Below are 22,200 nucleotides of genomic sequence, written 5' to 3' on the forward strand. Positions count from 1 at the left end.
ACCATGAACAGAGTGTGGCACAAGCTGTGGCCAGAGTGTGTTCACTCATTCACCAGCTTTCCCGAGGCGTGCAAGCATCACCGGTGGAACAGGTGTGGCAGGACATAGTACAGCTTTCGCACGAGACGGGATTTGGTGAGGAGGATGTGGAGGAGGTCCTGGATTGCCGCAGGGAGGAACTGAGTAACGAGGAGCTCCACAACATGGAGATCCAACAAGAAGCAGTGTCAAAGCACAACAAACCCCTCCCCGGCAGTCATGTTAACGCTGATATATAAACACAACAGGATAGCTAGTCAAAGATGTCATAAACTAATTTTGGAGTACGAGTAATTCGGGTGAAAATTGACGATTTTATGCTCATTTGAAATTTTAGGCCCGACCCACCTGACATTAACCCCCCTACCGTTAACTGGGGGGTGACCCCCCTGATGTAACGAGCATGTTATAGGGTGCAGATTTGAAAGATGCACCTTTAGGTTGTGGTTTCATGTCAATATGACTAATTTGAAAGAAGTCATGGCAAAAAAACAATTTTGTTTTCTTTACTTTTTATTTTCTTTTTAACAATTTTTGGGCCCACAGCCTGAGCCTTTGCCCAATTGCCCCAGTATTTAATCAGTTGATTAGAAGCTCATAGCCCATCTTCCCTGGAATTTTAGTCAAAATCACACCAGTAGTTTTTGCATAAAGTTGTTAACAGACAGACAGACAAAAATAAACTGAGTGAAAACGATACCCATTCCCGACCCTCTCCGGGATGGGGATGGGTAACGAGCCCACCAGGAGGCACAGAAGGAGGAAGTTGTCCCAGAGGTGCAAGCCCTGAATATAAAGATTTTAAAGGAGATATTTACCCTGTCACGGGGGGATGTAAGTTTAAGAATTAAAAACTGATATTAATCAAAGGTAAACACAAAGAATTGCCTTGTGAAATCAAGTAGTAAGTTTTACTTTATGATGGCTTACTTCGCCGATTCTCTAAGGATGAGAATTTTATAAACTTTCTCAACAGTACACAGCAGAGACTATCTGCTCACGAATGCTGTATCATTAGTACTGTTAGCCTCTGAGAAAGTGTGATCTTTGACCCCTGACAATCAATAATTAATAATAATACTGAACAAGTTCTTGCTAATGCTTAACTCATGGCTGGCACGACGGATATAAGTTTTGATACAAAAGAACTGGCCTAAATACCAGTTGTGATTAATATAAGAAATTTGTGCTAACTGGGAGTAGCAACTAAATTTGGCTCAGTATGGAGGAATTAAACACCAATAGCACAGTTAAATGAGCTCAAAGAAAAGAACTGTAAATTTATTGATTATAGTGGTAGGTGGTGGCGACCATCATCCACTCACTTGATGTAGTGCTGCCTACTTCCTCCTGAGCCTTTATCATTCTTTTTCTGTACCTGCCCTCCTCTCTTCCTATTTCTCCCATCTTTCCTGTCACTTCTTATTGCTTTTCTTTCCGTTACAGGTGGCATTACATTGAGTGACAAGTCAATTGGTTTCCTGTAAGCCAAGAAACCATTTACAATGCTGGGTGGTAACCTTATTACCAAACCATACGTGCTCCCTATGTGTCAACAAGTGGGTTGGTGGAGGGTTAGTGCCCCTCCCTGTAAAACAAATAACTCAGAGTTGAATGGCTACCCCTTACGGGATTTTGGCGTCTGGCAATAGATAGACAGATAGACAGTGAAATAAATTTACGTTACATGAATCTCAGAAATGAATTCAAGAGGGGAATTCACTGTCACTGGGGGACTAATGATTTCAAATACCAAAGGAAATACACTCACTCACTCATTCAAAAGCTAATCAGACTTAAGGCTAAGAAAACGAACAAAAATACCGGTCAGTGGAGGGAACGGAGCTGAAGCTACAAAAGACTGGGCGTCTGTCTGTTGAAAACTAGGCGCTGCTATTTGCTTCTTAGCCCACTTCGCCGATCACCATTTAGGCGAAGATTGAGGAAATCTCTGTACAACAGAGACGCTGCTCTCTACGCTGCGCACAAACGACCCTACTCTTGTGGCAGTTTGAAGCTAACTCAGTCCAAACTGGGAAAGGGAGTCGAGAGATGGCCATGTTCACCGGAAGTAGGCGTGGCCTAACTTCAACGGTCAACAGAGGGAGGTCCAACGATATACAAGCGCAATAAAATGAAAAACTATCCCAATCGAAGTGCATATGAGGACGGTTAAACTGAGTGATACACAGTGGGAATTCCACTAGAGTTCATGGTTTTCTCACTCAAGTACAATGTCACAGATTTGTAGAATACACAATCTCATGAATTTGTATCAGACCCTTGTTGACGAGGCCATCTCTCTGATGAGGATGAATGACCCTCTACCAGGACGATGCAGGGGCACAGCTGATCATCTGGAGGAGGGCATGAAAGTGCATCAAGTGATGTTGGACGAGAAGAAGAGAGCAGCCAGGCAAACGACAATCATGTCGTTCATTAACCCATTGTGTCCGGCATATATTCCCGCCATCCCTTCCCACAGCCGGGCATTCCTGAGAATATTGTCTGTTTTTAAACCTTCATGTCTCAGTTAATACTTAACCAAAAATAAAATACAAAGTTTCATAATACTCACCAATCCTTCGACATCTAGCTGATTGCATCAGATGATCCGTGAAGTGTGTGTTGGGAGAGTGAGCGAGTGGGGAAAGAGAGCAATTTTTTTTGCTTTTTTGCCCATGTCCGTATGCATGGCAGAGGTGCGGTGACACAACTAAGGCTTAGACTAGCCCTCCACAAGTATAACACTTCCAGAAGACCGCAATCCACCACAAACACCATTTACATGAAAATTTTCCATATAATTTGGCGTACTTTGCTGCTAGGAGTCTGGTAACCATAGCTATGACCTTGAGGCAGGCTGCCTGCTCACCTCACCACCACACTGCCTTACAGACAGACAAACAGGGACACACACACACACACACACACACACACACACACACACGGAAATGTATGTTTGACTTGCATTGTCACTCAATTCTGGCACTCTGTGTGACTTGAAGTCTGGGTATTACAACAACTACTGCTTCTTCTATAACTACTGCTACTACTACTACAACCACCACTACTACAACTACTAGTATTACTACCACAACTACTACATATATTACCTTACCTTACCGAAGTGCCGGTCATGTGACGTTAGCAACCATGGAGCACCACCTCAGCTGATTCTTTCTTGTAAATCGCTTCTTATACAATCTATATACTTTAATCGTTGTCTTCCTCTTGCTCTTCTTCCCTCTATTCTTCCAAGTAAACAGTCATTTTCAAGTTCTTTTATAACATGCCCCCAAAATTCCATCTGTCTTTTCCTAATAGTCTTCTTCATTTCTCTTTCCACTCCTGCCCTTCTCAGAACTTCATTTTTTGCTTTTTCTATCCATGATATTCGCATCATTCTTCTCAAAAACCATACCTCAGCTGCTTGTAATCTCTCATTTTCTTCATTACTGTCCATGCTTTACACCTGTATAATAGCGCTGACCAGACAAAACATTTCAACACTCTTATTTGTGTGCGTACGAAAGCTGCTTTAGCAATACCAATTCATCATACAATTTCCCTCTCACTTCCTCTGTCATCTGATATAACAGCACCCAAGTATTCGAAACTTCTCACCTTCTCTATATAGCTTCCATGGATATTAAGTTGGATATTTATCGCTTCTCTCCGTTTTGTTAGTACCATTGCCTTTGTTTTCTTGAGGTTAATCATCATCCCTTTAGGTTGATATTCTTCCACTAATCTGTCCACCTGTTCTTGCAGTTTCTCATCCAAATCCGCTACCAGCACCATGTCATCAGCATACCTTAGATTATTAATGTTCTTACCACCAACCTTGACCCCTTCCAATTCCTTCAGTTCGTCCATTACAACTTGTCTGTATAAAGAAAACAAGTCGGGCGACAGAACACATCCCTGTCTTACTCCTCTTTTTATAGTCACCCACTCCATCTTCTCCTCTCCGACTCTAACAGCAGCTTTTTTTATTCCAGTTCAGGTTTACAGTGATTCTCATATCCTTATTATCTATCCCAGCCATTCGCAACATTCTCACCATCTCTTCATGCCTCACGGTGTCAAAGGCCTTTTCAAAATCCACAAAACACAAGTATAAATCCTTCTTTACTTCCAGAGATCTTTCTATCAATATTTGCAATGCAAAAATAGCATTTCTAGTGCCTTTGCTCGTTCGAAATCCATACTGCTTCTTTGCCACATAGCTGTTCATGTTTTATCTTGTTCTTTCCCCTATCACTCTTAACAATACTTTCCTCATTTAACTAATCACATTTATTGTTCTGTGCTTATCACATTCCAGTGCGCCATTTTTCTTTGGCTACAAAGACACTTTCATTGGTTCTGGGATGTATCCAGCCTCATGTATTCTGTTTGCCAAAGTGGTTATTTTTTCTAATCCAAATTCTCTGGCTGCCTCCACCATCTCAGCTTCCACTCCATCATCTCCTGGTGCTTTATTCTTACCCATATTTCTCATAGCTTTCTGAATTTCCTCTTTTAAAATGGGTTGGTGGAGGGTTGGTGCCCCTCCCTGTGAAACAACTGACTCAGTGTCAAATGGCCACCCTTTGCGGGAGTATTGTATCTGGCAATAGATAGATAGATAGATAGAAAATGACTGGTCCGCTAAAAATGACTGGTCCGCTCATTTCACCGTCAGTCTCAGGCTTGACTCCTCTCTCATCATCATAAAGCTCATGAATATATTCCTCCCATCTCTTTAATACTTCTTGTTTATCCTTTATAATGCTTCCATTTTTATCTTTTATTACTGAACTTCTAGCATTTCTTTTTCTTCCGCTTATCTCCTCAATAACTTTATACATCTTCCTAGTGTTAGTTCTCTGTAATATTTCCACTTATTGGCATTTTTCATTCAACCATTCCTCTTTCTTATCTTTGCATTTTCTTTTTATTTCAACATCCAGTTCTCTATATCTACTTTCATTATGTTTTTCTCTTCTTCTTTCCTCCATCATTGCTAAAATATCATCAGTAATCCACTGCTCTCTTTTTTCTTGTTCCTTTGCTGGTACGGTTTCCTCCACTGCCTGCAAAATAGCCGCCTGCAAGTGCTTCCACTCCAGTTCAATCCCACCTTCGATCAGTTCTTCTTCGCTTAGTATATCAGACCCACTGCCTGCAAAATAGCCGCCTGCAAGTGCTTCCACTCCAGTTCAATCCCACCTTCATTCAGTTCTTCTTCGCTTAGTATATCAGACCTATTTCTCAGCTCGAGTTGAAACTCATTTCTTCTCTCCTCCATTCCAAGATAACTCCACTCTCTTCTTTTACGCCTCATTTTTCTTCTGACTTTCTTCGGTTTAAAGGTTGCTACCAAAGGAACATGATCATTCTTGAGGGTACGTGAACCTGATGTTATGAGCTTTGTAGAGACCAAGAGAAGATATTGATGTTCATATGGGAGATGGTAAATACAAACTATGGAGAGGAGACGGAAAAGAAAAAACAGGGGGAGGAGTGATGACAGCAGTGAAGAATAACATAAATGTAGATACCATGGATATATGGAGTAGATGGGAAGTTGCTGAATGCTGTGAAGAGTATGTATGATGTTGCTAAGGCTGCAGTGCGTGTGGATGGTGAACTGAGTGAATTTTTCTCTTTGAAGGTTGGGTTGAAACAGGATGTGTCATGTCTCCATGTTTGTTCAATCTGTACATGGATCGGGTAATAAAAGAGGTACAAGGTAGGGTAGTGGCTGTTGGAGTGGCCCTGGTTAGAGAGGGTAGTGTTTGGAAACCCTGTACTGTTGTTTGCAGATGATAATGTGTTGTTAAGTGAAGGTGAAGGGGAGCTGCAGGGCTTGTGGATGAGTTTGGGAGAGTGTGTCAGAAATGGAATCTAAAGGTGAATGTAGGGAAGAGTAATTTGATGGTCTTTCAGAGAGGTGAAGTCAGTGAATGTACAGCGAGGTTGGATGGTGAGATGGAAAATATGAGTACGTTTAAGTACTTGGGTAGTGTGATGAGTAAGGATGGAGGTTTGGAGGGTGAAGTGCTTAAAAGGGTACAGCAGGGAAGAAATGTTGCTGGTTCCTTGAAAGCAGTGATAAGAAGCAGGGAAGTGAGCATGGAAGTGAAAAAGTTACTACATGACAGTATTGTGATACCCACTCTAATGTATGGAAGTGAAGCTTGGACATTGTTGGAAGGACACAAGTCAAGAGTGAGAGCAGTGGAAATGAGTTATTTAAGTGGAGCCCGTGGAGAGACAGGTTGACAAATGAGGATATAAAGGAGCGTTGTGGTGTGGATGTGGGTGTGATGGGAAGCGTTAGGAGGAATACACTGAGGTGGTTTGGCCATGTGGAGAGGATGGAGGGTGAAAGACTGACGAAGAGGGTGTATGTGAGTGAGGTGGAGGGGGGGAGATGGAGGGGGAGGGGGAGGCCAAGGATGAGATGGAGGGATGGGGTGGAGAGGCATATGAGAGAGGGGGGTGTGAGTTGGGAGCAGGGCACTGAAATGGTGAGGGACAGGGCAACATGGAGGCGATTTGTTTGTGGCCACCCCGAATGGGATTGAGGCGTCTGGCAATAGATAGATAGATAGATACAGTAGATACCATGGAAATGAGAGAAGGCAGGGTCGAAGTGATAAATATGAAATTAGAAACTGGAGAGAATAGCAAGAGAGATATGGCAGTAGTGTATAGTCCCCCTAAGACAAGAGCATGGATTGATGATGAATACTGTATCAGGAAATGTTGTCAGACATGGCTAGTTATTTTCAGAAAAATATTGAGAAAAGCAACAATATAGTTTTAATGGGTGACTTCAATTGTAAAGAGGTGAACTGAGAGGAATGGGACTCAGGAAGCAGCGAAGATTCGTGGGGCACTATCCATCAATCCATCCATCCATCATCCAATCCTACATTGCCCCATGAGGAGCATAGGAGCCCGGTGCTAGGCAGTTGGTCCTGACATTTAAGATGAGAGTGACCAGCCTCACTCATCTCTGAGTGGCATTACATGAGCAGTCAACCCCAACCATCCCTTGGATATAAACCTTCACCGGCTCAATCCGATTGGAGTGCAATAATTACCCACTAAACCACCAGGCGCCAAAATTTGGTTATATGATTACCACCCAGCATAGTAAGTGGTTTCCTGGTGTACAGGAAACCATTTGGCTTGTCATTCAGTGTAGAGTCACCCACAGGCTGAAGGAAGTGGAAAGAATGAAGGAAAGAAAGACAGAAGAGGGGGTGTAAAGTCACCTGTAGGCAGAAGGACAATTAAATATAACAATGAACAATGTGATGATGCAATGGGTCAAAGAAGAGACACGGTTCCGAGGTGGGGACACACCAGCAAGACTAGATTTACTGTTTGCCAAAGAACCCAGTGTAATAGAATCCTTGAAATATCTATCCTATTGGAAAAAGTGATCATGTGGTCATTGAGTTCCAGATGATAACAGGGAACGTGGAGCCAAGAGACGAGCTTTATAGGCAGGGAAGATACAGCTTTGGGAAAGCAAACTTTACAGGATTGAGAAAATTTTTAGAAACTGCAGATTGGAGAAAATTCAGAGAATCAAGAGAGATACAGAGGAAGTGGGATACTTTTCTAGGCCTCTATAATTCAGGAGTGGAAAAGTTTGTGCCAAGAGTAAGGGGGAAAGAAAACAGGAAAAAGGAGTGGTTTAATAGAAGGTGTATGATAGCAAAAAAAGAGAGAGACACCGTGTGGTACAATTGGAGAAAGAGAGGTAACAACAAAGCAAAAGAAGAATATAAAAGAACTAGAAATGAATACACAAGAATACATAGAGAGAAAGAAAGGAATTTTGAAAAAGGTATAATAGACAAATGTAAGGATGAACCCAAACTGTTTTTTAGATTTGTCAGTGGTAAACTGAAACAAAAGGAAGGAATCACCAAACTGAAAGTAGAAGGAGAGGTCTATAAAGATGCAGCAATGCAAGCAGAAATAATGAATAAATGTTTCCAATCAGTTTTCACTAATGAAAAGGAGTTTGTGGAAGGAGAGAGAGTGACTAGAAATGTAGTGATAAAAGATATAAAAGTAAAAGTACAGGAAGTATATAAATTACTGGAAACTCAAGATGTGAGGAAAGCCCCAGGACCAGATGGTGTCTCTAATTGGGTACTGAAGGAATGCCGAGAACAACTGGCGGATAAGATTCACAGTTTCATTGTGTGTTCTCTGGAGGAGAGGAAAGTGCCTCAAGAATGGAAGAGGGCAAATGTGGTACGAATTTATAAGGGAGGAAACAGGGAAGAACCCCTGAATTATAGACCAGTGTCTCTAACGAGCATGGTCGCAAAATTGTGCGAGAGAATTCTGAAAGATAGATGAGTAAAAGATGAATATTTTGGCTGAAAGTCACTTTGGATTCAGAAGTGGAAGGTCATGTGTTTCCAACTTGTTGAGCTTTTACTCAAGAGCTATTGACATGCTTCAGGAGAGATGGTTGGGTGGATTGTGTGTACCGGGTATTTAGATTTGGAGAAGGCCTTCAACAAGGTACCCCATAAGAGACTAATGTGGAAACTAGAGCATATAGGAGGACTGAAAAGGAACCTCCTGAAACGGATGAGACTTTTTGAGAGACAGACCAATGAGGACAGTAATAAAGGATAGGATGTCTGGATGGAGGGAAGTAACAAGTGGAGTCCCACAGGGCTTGGTGTTGGCACCAGTAATGTTCCTGATTTACATAAATGATATGGTAGATGGAGTGAACAGGTATGCAAGTCTGTTTGCTGATAATGCAAAGATCTTGAGGAAGGTAGAGGTTGAGGAGGAATGTAAAATGCTGCTAGAGGATCTGGATAGGATACACAATTGGAGCCGGATGTGGGAATAGGAAAAGTACCAACAGGCCATCACTGAATTATTTGATGGGTAATGAACCAGTCACGAAAGCGAGAGAAGAGAAAGATTTGGGAGTGCTGGTCCAGGACAGTTTGTCAGTTGAAAAACACATTAACAAGACAGTTAGAGAGACGTATAAACTCCTGACTAATATAAGAGTAGCCTTTCATTATATGGATGAGGAGATGAAGAAATTGATAGTGGCCATGATGCGCCCCAGGTTAGAGTATGCAGCAGTAGTATGGTCCCCACACAAAAAGAAAGCTATAAACAGGATTGAGAGAATACAAAGAACAGCAACCAAAATGGCCCCCAGTCTGGCAGATCTGTTTTACAGAGAGAGGCTGGAAAAGCTGGATTTGCCTTCCTTAGAGGAAAGGAGAAAGAGAGGCGACATGATTGCAGTGTTCAGGACCATGATGGGAGTAGATAAAATTGACAAGGAAGATCTGTTTTTATGGGATAAGGGAGTAACAAGAGGACACGGAATGAATATGAAGAAGCCAAGCTGCTTGAAAGTTTATCAAGAAATATAGTTTTCCTTATAGATGTACAGACTTGTGGAATAGCCTGGACAAAGAGATCATCCAGTCTAAAAACTTAAACGAGTTTAAAGCTAAATTTGACTTACTGAGAAACAGAGACAGGACCGCACAAGCATAGCTCATTTTCTGTATATCACAATAAGGTAAATACAATTAGGTAAATACATCCAATGCCACAATCTGCTCCCGGGTAGGTCTTAACATTTGTAACTGAATTCCTGAACGTTTTATTTACTGTAATATAATCTGTCTGATTTTTGTAGATGTTGCCATACTACCACTACTACTAAAACTACTACTACTACTACTACTGCTGCTACTACTACTGCTACCACCACTACAAAAACTAAAAAAAATATATTGTGAACAGAGTAGTTATTCACATTGTGTCCATAATCGAAAATACTTACCACTATGAGTTTTCTTTTTTTCCTGTAATTTGTACTTTTTCATCATGACAAATATGTGTAAACATAAAAACTTTCAATAAAAAATAAGGCACCGACTTCATCATGAATCAAGCTTTCTGCTTCCATTATTCACATTAATATGCACAGCAGTAATACCATTTTTTCTAATTACACAAAAACCAACATACTGGTATGTACTAAACTAGCACTAACTTATGCATACGACCCAGACTTCTACCACTCGGTCTTTGAGTGAAAGTCAAAGAAACAGGTAGTGCACAGTGCCACCTCACATTCATCACGCCACCACCCCATCATACAGTGTTGCTGTGGTCGGCGCGATGAATTGTACAGACATAGCAACGCCAGAAGGCTTCTTTGCCTGCAGCGCTTCCATGTAATGCCTAGTGAGGTAGTCCTTGCACTGCAGTCGGTCAGGCAGTTGCTGTACACCGTGCCTCCGTTTCACAGCAGGCATTACTTGTCCATATCACTCTAGGAGGCTGTAAATGACATCCTTCTAAAACACTCTGAGGGATGTGTTGGTCTGTGTTACATCCTTGTACAGAATGAAGGATTCAGTACACAGATGTCAGGCACGTGTAAGAATGCCTTCTTGTACCACTTACAGCAGTGGTACTCAAATGTCTGACTGCGGTCCGAATCTGGACCATGATGAGTTTTAGTACGGACCCCAGCGACTTCTGCCACTGAATGTTCATTATTGCCCTCGAAAGAAACACAATATTTAGCATCACTGGATGAGTTATGTCCACAATACAGCTCAAGTAAATATAATTGATGGGTTGCCAGTTATTTTTATCTGCTGCAGTAATACCAACATGTCCACTAGGTGGTTACAATGCAGACAAGCGAGCTAACTGATCAGCACAGAACCTACTAATTTTTCCATCTACTGTAGGTGCTCACATCAATCAAAGTAATATCAGTTTCATAATACTAAATAGCATATTATCACTGTGATCTCGTCAGCAGTAAATATTGGTAACATAAGAACAGCATTCCTAGCCGTAGGAATTCTGTACGCACAGTCGTTGTCATTGGCTTGTTCAGTTGGTGAATTGACGGAAAGATATTGAAAAATATTAAGACTGCCTACTGGTGGACAATGTGGTGCTAAAGTGGTGGTGGTAGTGCTAAACTGACTGTGCCTATGTAAGGATGGTAATTATAATTTGGGCAATGGAAGAATGTCGTTTTATCTCTTTGACAAGGTAGGAATCTGGAGAATAGATTTTTGTGTCTTCTTTAACCACCTTAACAACAGAAGAGAATATCTACTGTAAAACTTATTTCAATTTTGCTCAGGGTATTAACATCCTGCACAGTTTCAGAATGTTTTAAAGAACCAATTACTCTGCATCTTAAAATGAATGAGGTATTTTATTCCAATATTAGTATTAAATACAAGATTTTACATCTGGACCTCTGCCACATCGGAAGATAGTATGACTGGACCTTCATAGAATGTAATTGAGGAACCCTGACTTACAGCATCACCTCAAACAGTCAGTGGTGCCGATCTGCACATTAGATTTATCGACGAGTCTCATGTTGACGTCGTTGTCGATAATGGCATCAGGCTTGAAGACTGGCTGCCTCGTTCTCTTATAGACCTCACCTGTGTGTACCAGCTTACCTTCACGGACTGTGGAGAGGACATTTACCTTTCTCATATCATGCCAGTGAATAGAAGGAGTTTACCTGATTTAAAGGTCCTGCACTCCCATTTCACGGTGCCCTTGGGAAAGGGTGGCCAGTGTTTCCTCTCTTGCACAGACAGTGTTACATGATCCAATTTTGTGTTTTTGCATGTACTTTGCAAGAGTTGGCGCCGTGTAATAATTACCAGTAAACAGGATGTAGTTGCCACTGAAATACCTGTCCATAAGCTTCTTCACAACTGAGCCAGAAAAGCCAGCAGGGTCGTCCTTCGACAACTCCGCATCACTTGCTGTATACACAATAAAATGTATCATGTAGCCAGTCTTGCAATCACACAAAACAAAAAACTTAATTCCAAAACTATGTCTCTTTGAGGGAATGTACTGTATGAAGGCAAAACGTCCCCTGAATTGAACAAGCGACTCGTCAATAACAACCTTCTGGAATGGCCTGAAATAAGATCTAAATTTCTCCTTCATCATTTCCAGGATCAAGAGAATTTTCCACAGCCTCTCATTCAGATGTGGGCCCATATTGATGGATTGGTGTCACAGCAGTGTCATCCATTAGCCAATAATCATGAATATTGTGTTTTTTTATATGAGGCACCAACATGGTCAGTGCTAGCTAAACATCTCACTAATATTTGTCACTATCAATTCTATCATCTTTGCACTTTCTTATGTGTGAGGTTTCACCCCTATTGCAGCAGAATTCCCTAAATGCATTTCTTTCTTGACAATGAATTCCATTATTGTTGTTGTAAGAAATGGAATGAAAAAATCAACATTGGTGGATGATGCATTGCACTGGAATTATGGCTGCAACACCTACATTTGTATAATCAAATACAGGTACATGGGGCTGAAACCCCATCCTTTGCAACCACGCAAACATTTCTAACGTACCCACCCTTGGTCCCTGCCTTGTCTGCCATGCACATGGCCCGCCCCGAGCCCTGCCCCGACACTTAGCATGGCACCGTGGTGGTGAGTCCACCGAATACTCATTAGATGAGGCGGGCGATGGTGGTGGTGGTGATGATGATGCTGGTGACGGTGATTGTGGTGATGATGGCGATGGTGAAATTTGAGGACAGGCACATGCCTGCTGGCCATAAACAGATTTACGCCGTGCACCTGCACCTGCACCTACATACCCCAACATACTTGGCTGTGGTGATGAGGCACTTGGTGAGGCAGGCCAACATGGCAAGGCATATGGTGAGGAAGGCCGGTGTAGTGAGGCACGTTGTGAGGCAGGCCGGCATGGCAAGGCACATGGTGAGGCAGGCCGGCATAGCAAGGCACATGATGAGGCAGGCAGGCTGGCATGGCGAGGCACATGGTGATGCAAGCCGGCGTGGTGAGGCAGACCGGCATGGTGAGGCATGTGGTGAGGTGGGCCGGCACACGCTGGTCTAAGGCAGCAGTATCATGGCCAAAAGCCTACAGATCTGAAAACACATGTTTCACTCCATTGTTTTATTTTTTTATTACCCTGCAAGGAAATCCCAATGTGATATTTTTAAAATCTGCTTAAGCTGTTGTCATAGTTTTTATCAAAAAAAAAAAAAAAAAATGTTAAATGTTTTATTTGCACAGAGGAAAAGTATTGCAAATACTTCATATACTCATATACTCATTACCTTCTTTCTTCCTCCATTACATTTAATCATCATCATCAAAAAAGATAAATAAATAAATAATGTGTATTCATATTTACACAAGTTGACCATACATAATACATTTTCCTTAAATACATTAATGGTTGTATACTTTAGGACTGACATAATTATTTCTCACTCATTATCAGGCCTTCCTGCTTGGCCTTCAGGGACAGTGCTCCTCAAAGTGTTGGGGCTTATACTGAATGGTAAATAAAGAACCTAAATACAAAAAAAAATTTGCAGTCTTTTGTCTATCTGCACAATTTTAAAATCTGTTCATATATATATATATATCGCAATTTTTGCCCTCACATATTTATCCACAATCATTCATGTCGCTGCACTGATAAGATATTATACAAATGAAGGCGCCTACCCTGTCTTAGTGAAATGTTTTGAAGAAGAAACTTATCGCTGGGTCTGAGCAGTTGATATTTGGAATGGTCTCTGAAGAAAACGGGAAGTCAGCGGTAATTTTAAACTGTGGCACTGGCTGCTTCCAGAAAAGTTTGAGGGAAATTGGTGTGCTTTCCTAATGCACACACATGAGCAGCAAATTTTTACATATGTTATTCCTATATATCCTGCAAGGCTGTAACTTGTACATCATTCAATATGGCTCAATCTGCATTGCATAAGGCCTGTATTAAAAGTACATAATATCCTAATCTTTATATTATAAATCACTGAAGTTCACACCATCGGCAAAATGGTAGAGTAAGACACATTTGTAGTCAAAAATTATGTGACCGAATATCATAAAACAAAAAAACTACAGCCAGTTTTTGTATAAGGAGAAATTATTTATTGTCCTGTAGTTCCTTAAAATGAGGTAATTTTCCTGCGAAAACCCTTTGAATTTGTCGTAAATTAATTATATCAGCTCTTCAGCCTGATTACATGGTATATAGTTACCTTCATTCTTGGCCAAGAAATGGCACTTATGGACCTCTGTGGGGCATGGTGAGGCACGTGGTGAGGCAGGCCAGCATGGTGAGGCAGGCCGGCATGGTGAGGCACATGATGAGGCAGGCCGGTGTGGCGAGGCACATGGTGAGGCAGGCAGGCATGGCGAGGCACATGGTGAGGCAGGCCGGTGTGGCAGTGCATGTAGTGAGGCAGGCCGGTGAGACGAGGCACTTAATGACGCAGGCCGACATGGTGAGGCATGTAGAGAGGCAGGCCGGCGTGGCAAGGCACATGGTGAGGCAGGTAAAGATGCAAGACGAATGGGAAAGGCTAATGTTGAGGGAGAATGTGTGGAAGTTTCCACGGTAGGCCGTGAGTCACACTCTGGTGCGCGGCTCAGCCTGCGGCATTTCTTCCTCCCACCAGCCTCCACCTCTGCCCTTTCTTCACTTCCTACCTCCTTTTCCATCTTCTCGACTGTGCGAATATCCCCCTCTGCAGGATCATCAATATCATCTGACATATTTCCATCATCAGAAAAGGCTAATGATCATGCAGGGGGAAAAGATCGCTGCACAGTGGAGAACTCACGGTCACCCTCCTCATCTGACTCATACATTTCCACACTCAGCATGGCAAGGTCACTTTTGTCAGAGCAAGAGTCACTTGCCCCATGCACTAATGGCGATAATGACAGGTCCAATTCACTCCCTGTCGCATTATCACTAAGGTCTTTTTGTTTACAGTCCTTTAGACTTCATGGGTGTTTAAGTCAACAGCTGCAGGCACTCAGCCGAGGGTCCAGACACAGGGAAAAATTTATAGGCCTATCCATGACGGAGGTACGCAGGCAACTGGAGCGTGACTGAGATGCATGCTGGAGGGTTGTCAGTGGCTGCTTGTGGTGGAAATAACCAGCTGATAATTCAGACAGGGGCGCGAATTACTAGATCATGTATACGTGTCACACAGATGGCCCTGGGACGATGTGTATACGTGACACCCAGATGCAATGGGTTAAGCAAGACCCCACCATGCCATCGCCCTGCAGAGGATCTTCCCAGCCCTGCACCAGTAGAGAAACTCCCAAGACCTCCTTGCGGCAAGAATGTTATGCTTGGGCCCTGGTGCTGGACCTCACGTCTAGCAGATCTCCGTCTCCCTCCATGCCACCTGTGTCTCCACTGGTGCACTTTCCCTCTCCATCGCTGCCTCCCACGCCCCAGCCTCTGTGTCCAACTCCAACACCATTTTGACCACACCCTTTGTCTCCCTCGCATCCATGTGAGCCACTGCATCTGTCTCCCTCACTACTACTATTTAAGCCATCGCATCAATTTCCCATGCCACCTGGTCAGTCATTGCATCGCACCCCATTACCATCTCATGAGTCATCACATTGGACTCCATCACGATCCCCTGAGCCATCGCATCAGTCTCCCACTACCATCACTCCACCTCGCCAGCCTTCCCCCCCCCCACCCTACCCCTGGAGATGGGGTTTGAGGGCTTTGATGAGGATGAGTGAGTGCTAGGGAGCACCACATGTCCCCTAGCCTCAAGGATGGTGACCAGGACTGAACATGGACTTAAAAGAAGTAAATGATGAAGGCTGTTTGATATTTTCTGACCTATTATTTATGATTTTTAGATTCGTTGGTTTTGGTGAGTTATTAACAGGTTTTAGGCTTAGGTTAGCTTCTTTTAAAGCTGTTAGGCCATTTAGATTGGCTATAAACTTGTTTTTGGACTTATTTGGGTTTTGGACTTGGTTAGGGAGGAATTCCAAGACCAAAAATTGCATCCCTATTTTTTACGTGTTAAATCTACCCCACTATACAATACCCCCGCCTAGCGATGAGTTTTTTCTTAATGCACCCTATTGTAAAAGCGGAGTGGCCCTGTATACTGTATTGATCAGAATTGATTTATAGTACTGTATTCAGTTCATCACTTATTTAAGATATTTATTATAGTTGATGATGTTGTACTTTTTATGCATTAATTTAAATTACAGTGATGGTAGATGGTGGCGACCATCATCCGCTCACAGTTTAGTGCTGTTTACTTCTTCCCTAGGTTACTTTACACTGAGTGACAGTCCTGATCATTTCCAGTAACCTAGGAAATCATTGATAGTGGTGAGTGGTAACCATATAACCAAATAGTGGGGTGATGTGGAGCTTTCTATAATGTCCCTTTCTGGGTGGAGAGACACAAATGTGGCATTCATCCAGGAGTCAAACTTCCTCGCTTATCCCCCCACCTCTCTGTGGCTAGGCGCTGTCCACCACAAGTGAACATTGACTCACTGCACAAGAAAGCCCTGCAGGGACAGTTGCTAGTTGTGGATCTTCTCCGCTAGACAGACCTGGGTCGCACAACAACAACAGTAAATATTAAGTTACAGTATTTTTCCCACTCTTACAACACATTCCCCCTGAAAAGTTATACCATCATGATCATAGTTAGGCATTACATCATCAGCATCATCATTGTTGTCCTCCATTTTCCAGCCTGAACTTAGTGCTGTTACCGAAACGATTCAGTAAACCGATATATTGCCGATGTTTATATTTTTTCCGATACATTATCTAGTCTGAAAGTTTTATGCCTCTATAACTCCTCTTTTCCAGGGCATCACCCTTCTCCATGTACATATTTACAGTTACACTCTTCAGCCAATCATCGGGGACAACACATACAAACACTCACCAACATATCAAACTACAGCTACTCACACAACACAATACCCAACATCTGGAAGCATGGCATTATCATCACTATTCCTAAACCCAACAAAGACTCAACGTTACGTTCCTCACGCTGCCCCATCACACTCCTCTGCACGCCCTGTAAAGTCACTGAACGACTGGTACTACAACTAGTTACACCTTACACCCCTCTGGCCCCATCATAACATGGCTTTAGGCCACTGCACTCCACGAACACCCTTCTTACAGACCTTATACAGAGAGTTTTTGATGGCATGAATTCAGCAAGTCCACCACACGGAACACTCCTAGTCACACTAGACATTAGCAAAGCTTTTGATGCCATCCCCCGCCACTGTCTCACAAACAAAATACTCAACACAAACATGCACAATAACACAAAAAGATGGCTGGCAAACTACTTAGCAGGCAGATGTGCACATGTAACATTTGCCGGTCAGTCTTCGAACATCAGAAACTTCACAAATGGCATCCCCCAAGGATCTGTTTTGTCCCCTACACTCTTTAACCTATACATGCACGACATACCCACACCCCACACACCACAGACACACATAGCTTCTTACGCAGATGATATAACACTCACATGTACACACCAAAATGCAAACACAGCTGCACACATCATTCAACCTTACCTCAACACACTACACGAATGGTTCACCACAAACAGGCTCAAAATAGCCCCAGCCAAATCCACAATGACCCTTCTCACAAACTGGACAGCAGAACACAGTCACATCCCACACCTCCTCACCATAAACAACACTCCCTTACCACACACACACACACACACACAAAATCCTTGGTGTAAAATACAGTACATCAGTGTCTTTTAAAGCAACACATCACAAACATTAAAAATAAAATAACACCAAGACCTAATGTCCTGAGGTCACTTGCCCACACAACACTTGGACACAACAAAGAAACCACCACCACAGTATTCAAACAATACCTATACATTCAGTGATGAATTATGCAAGCCCTGCTTGGGCTCCTAACCTAACTAAAACACACTACAACACTCTACAGACCATACAGAACAAGGCCCTAAAAGTAATCACAGGCTGCACAGCTACTACACCCACAGACCACCTACATCAAGAAACCAAAGTCTTCAAAGTCAAGGATCACCTAGACATGAGAGGCACCCAAATTTTCACTGCAGCCTCCACAAACCCACACCATCCACTACACTACATGGCAGCACACCCACACACACCAGGGAACATCAAAACAAGACCCAGCACACGATATCATACATAAATACTGTCATCACCGCCTGGGAACACCAGATGCTGTTGGCTCGTTCTCCCTACATGTCAAGTGGGGTTGGTGGAGGATTAGTGCCCCTCCCTGTAAAACAATTAACTCTAAGCCGTTGGCCACCCCGTTTGGGATACATGGCGTCTGGCAATCAATCAATCTCTGCCCCCTCGCCCGCCTCCGACCAGCTTGCAGAAGCATATCCATGCTCAAATCACTCGCCACTCCATTCAGTCACTTAAAGACAACACACAGCTGCACGCCTGGCCTCCTGACATCCACCCTTCCGAATCTCATACTACTCTGCAAACAATTTACAAGCTCGGTTGTGTCCTCTGCTCCCCAGCATGGGCTCTGCAAACAATTTACAAGCTCAGTGGTGTCCTCTGCTCCCCAGCATGGGGTCCTACCCTGTATAGGAGGCCTGTTTAGAAAGTATCCAACCTTAGGCTCTAAAAAAAAAACTAAATAGATAGCTAACCTGTTGAGCTAGAACACTAATCCCCCTCAAAGTAGGCCCCTTCTGACTTGACACACGTAGCCTAGCATTCTTTCCACTGCCTGAAGCATTTTTCAAAGTTGGTTTTTGGTATTTCCTGCAGGTGTTCCATTGCATTCATCATGATGTCTTCTCTCATCTCAAATCAGGAGCCCTTCAGCAGAGTTTTGAGCTTGGGGAATAACCAAAAGCTGCTCGGAGCCATGTCTGGTCAGTAGGGAGCCTGCCAGATCTGTGGGATGTTGTGCTTGGCCAAAAATTCCTGAATCAGTTGAGAAGAATGGGCAGGGGCATTGTCATAGTGCAGTTTCCAACTTTCTGCTTTCCAAAGATCTGGTCTCTTCCGTCGAACTGTGTAATGAAGACAGCGGGTAATGTCGAGGTAGTAATGTTTGTTGACAGTCTGATCTTCTGGTGTGTATTCATGATGCACAACACCTTGATAGTTGAAAAAAACTGTCAACCTGTGAGTGCCTTTCACTTTGCTGCAGACCTGTTGTGCTTTTTTTTGGTTGAGGCGACCCTCCAGGCTTCCACTGGGACAACTGTGCTTTGGTTTCTGGGTCGTATCTGTACACCCAAGTCTCATCTCCAGTGATAACAGTCTTCAGAAAGTCTGGATCATGATTTGTACACTCCAACATGTCTTACTAATATTCATCCAAGAGAAGAGATCACAATGAAGGTGATGAAGCATCTGCAGGAGATACTGAAAACCGAATGTGAAAAATGTTTCAGGCAGTGGAAAGCATGCTGGACTACTTGCATCATGTCAGAAGGGGCCTTTGAGGGGGATTAGTGTCCTAGCTCAACAGGTTAGCCGTTTATTTTTTTAGAGCCTAAGGTCAGGTACTTTCTGAACAGACCTCATATGACAGAACCACACAATACAACTAGGCACAATAAATCATCACAGAAACATTACCTGACCGTCTTCAAGAACATCTCACCTCCAAACACTTGGACACTAACAGTGAATTAACACCTTGAGACCCACTTCACACGCAGGGCAGTACGACCTGAGTCAGAACACTGTACTACAAATTTCTCCCCAGACATTCATCCATTGGAGGTTTCATTAAATAGTGCTGATTGAGTTCAGCCAGGTAAGCTAAGGGCAGAACACCACCCAGCCATCCTGAGCTAGCGCATAATTTACCACTGCACAGCACATAATACACTAAAATGTAGACATAACGTCAACAGTGTATGAAACCTGTGAATTAATCCCATAGGGCATGGGGGGCATTGCTTACCTGCAATCAACGGGTCTGCTTGGTCAAGCAGACCAGCCTAGAGCAGCAGCAACAACAGCTTAAACTTTCTAACCAGTTTGAATCTTTCCATTCACAGTTGCATCACATTGTGCGTTATCTCTACTTTCAACAACCATCACTTAGCTGTTATGCATCTTTGCTTTCAAAGTGAAATCTATAATTGCCAAAAGTATTGTACATTTGTTACCAAATGCTTTCTTAATTTTCTGTCAAACAGCTAATTTTTGTTCGACGTATTTCATGCCACTCCAAAAATCCAGCTTAAAATTTCTTGAACTAACAGAGCTTCCTGAGCTGAAGGAGGTGGTTGGAGAAGAAGCTGCTACAAATTTCACAGAGAACCCTGGAGAGGAAACCCTGAAGAAGTGTTTTTCCAATATGATGCAGGCCTCCCCAGAAACCATTTCCTCAGCACTGACACAGCTCCTTGAGCGCTTCTCAAAAATGGGTATGGCACAGTAATTTTTTAGAACTGGATTTGGAATGGAAAGAAAGTAGGTGCATCCTGCATATTTTCATCAGTTATTGCTTATTTATCCATCATCAGTATATTACATAATTTATATGCTAACAGTATGGTAGTTTTACTTGCTTATTCTGTGTTGGCTTAATTTCATCCCATTCTTTGTGGTAGGTGGGGGCGCTCACCATCTGCTCACTTGATGTAGTGCTTCTTTGGGTGTCTGCCCTTACCTCCCTTCCTTCCTTCCTCCCTCTTCTCTCTTTCTTTCTTCATTCTTTCCTCTTCCTTCTGCCATCGGGTTACTTTACACTCCCTCTTCTGTCTTTCTTTCCCTCATTCTACCTTCTGCCTATGGATGACTCTACACTGAGTGACAAGCCAAATGGTTTCCTGTACACCAGGAAACCATTTACTACTCTGGGTGGTAACCACATAACCAAATTGTGGCACCTGGTGGTTTAGTGAGTAATTAAGGCGCTCCAGTCAGATTGAGCCAGTGCAGGTTTATATCCAAGGGGTGGTTGGGGTTTATTGCTCACATAATGCTTCTCAGGGATGAGTGAATCTGGTCACTCTCATCTTAAATGTCAGGACCAACCTGCCCAGCCCCTGGCTCCTATGCTCCTCATGGGGCAACATAAGATTGGATGGAGCTTTCACTTACCCTAGCATAGAATTACAGTAAGTTCCCTCGTATATAGCATAAAACTGGCAAGGAGGTTCCGTTAGTTGATGAACTGACGATAGCTATGTAATACCCACCCCAATCCCCTCAAGAGGAGTCAAACCCCCTACAAAACTCTGTGACTGTATTGTTCAGCTGTTCAGACATAGAAAAACATCCTTGATTACTTTAATAAGCATGATAAAATATCCTTTTGCTGTTGAACGAGCTGGCATCAGTCAGAGAGACAGGGGCCAGCCAGTCTGGCATTGCAGTGCCAATGAACATGTTGTACAGAAAACAGAAACACACAAACGTACATTAACATATTTCACTAAAGTCTTGACATAAAAGATGATGTGACACAGATATATATAGCAGTCCGTGGAGCAGTGTATTATTTGATTTTGTAGTGAGAAGCTTCAGTCTTTGCAGCACTTGTTTACAGCCAAGAGCAAAAGTTAACTGGCAGTTTTCTCCCAGCATTGAGCACTGTCTTTCATATTTCTTATTCCTTTCCAAACAGCTGAGTATTCTCCTCCTTTCCAAACAACAGGATATTCAGCATTCTTATACAAAGTCCTTATATTCAAGATGGTAATATTGTCTCCTGAGGATCCTGTCTTGGATGAGAAACATCTTAGACCAGCACGAGACTTTATGGAAAAGATTAGTATTGTCACAAAATCTTCAAAAGTGTCCCTAAACGCGTCAACCTAGACCTCTTTTCGCACCAAAATAAATTCCCTCACCTTGAAAGTGTGTGTTTCTGAGCTTGTTATCTCCAGCTTTGCAGCTCAATTATCTCCAGCTTAGTAGCCTGAGGTAGATGGCATTGCTTCAAGGGGTTAGCAGATGGTGTCCCATAAGGGGAAGCAATAACCTAGGAGCAAACGCTGAGTGCAACATATGGTAAGATTGTCCACAACGCTTTGTGAAACAAAAGCAAGCCCTGCCTGTTCATCACGTGACCAGATGCCAATATTTTATAGGACAATTTCTCAACCACGTCACTCTCGTGGGGGTGGGAACCGTGTTGGACCGGGTGAGACTGTCATAGCTGTATGCTCCTCAGATATGGGCCATTATGAACCGTTAGTTCTGTATTAAACATATGCAACCGTATTACAGCAATATATT

General features: G+C 42.9%; 1 protein-coding gene across 1 annotated transcript in view; it reads left to right on the forward strand.

Annotated features, from left to right (window-relative positions):
• LOC145414872 (mannose-6-phosphate isomerase-like) overlaps positions 1-22,200 on the forward strand; it is a 114,891-nt gene that overhangs the window by 42,767 nt on the left and 49,924 nt on the right. Inside the window, exon 4 of the mRNA XM_080284292.1 lies at positions 20,217-20,381. Coding sequence (XP_080140418.1) covers positions 20,217-20,381 — 165 coding nt within the window. The remainder of the gene's footprint in view (positions 1-20,216; positions 20,382-22,200) is intronic.

This window comes from Coenobita brevimanus, chromosome 101, assembly GCF_032717465.1.
Source record: "Coenobita brevimanus isolate Jiangsu-jjx chromosome 101, ASM3271746v2, whole genome shotgun sequence".
Lineage (NCBI taxonomy): Eukaryota > Metazoa > Arthropoda > Malacostraca > Decapoda > Coenobitidae > Coenobita > Coenobita brevimanus.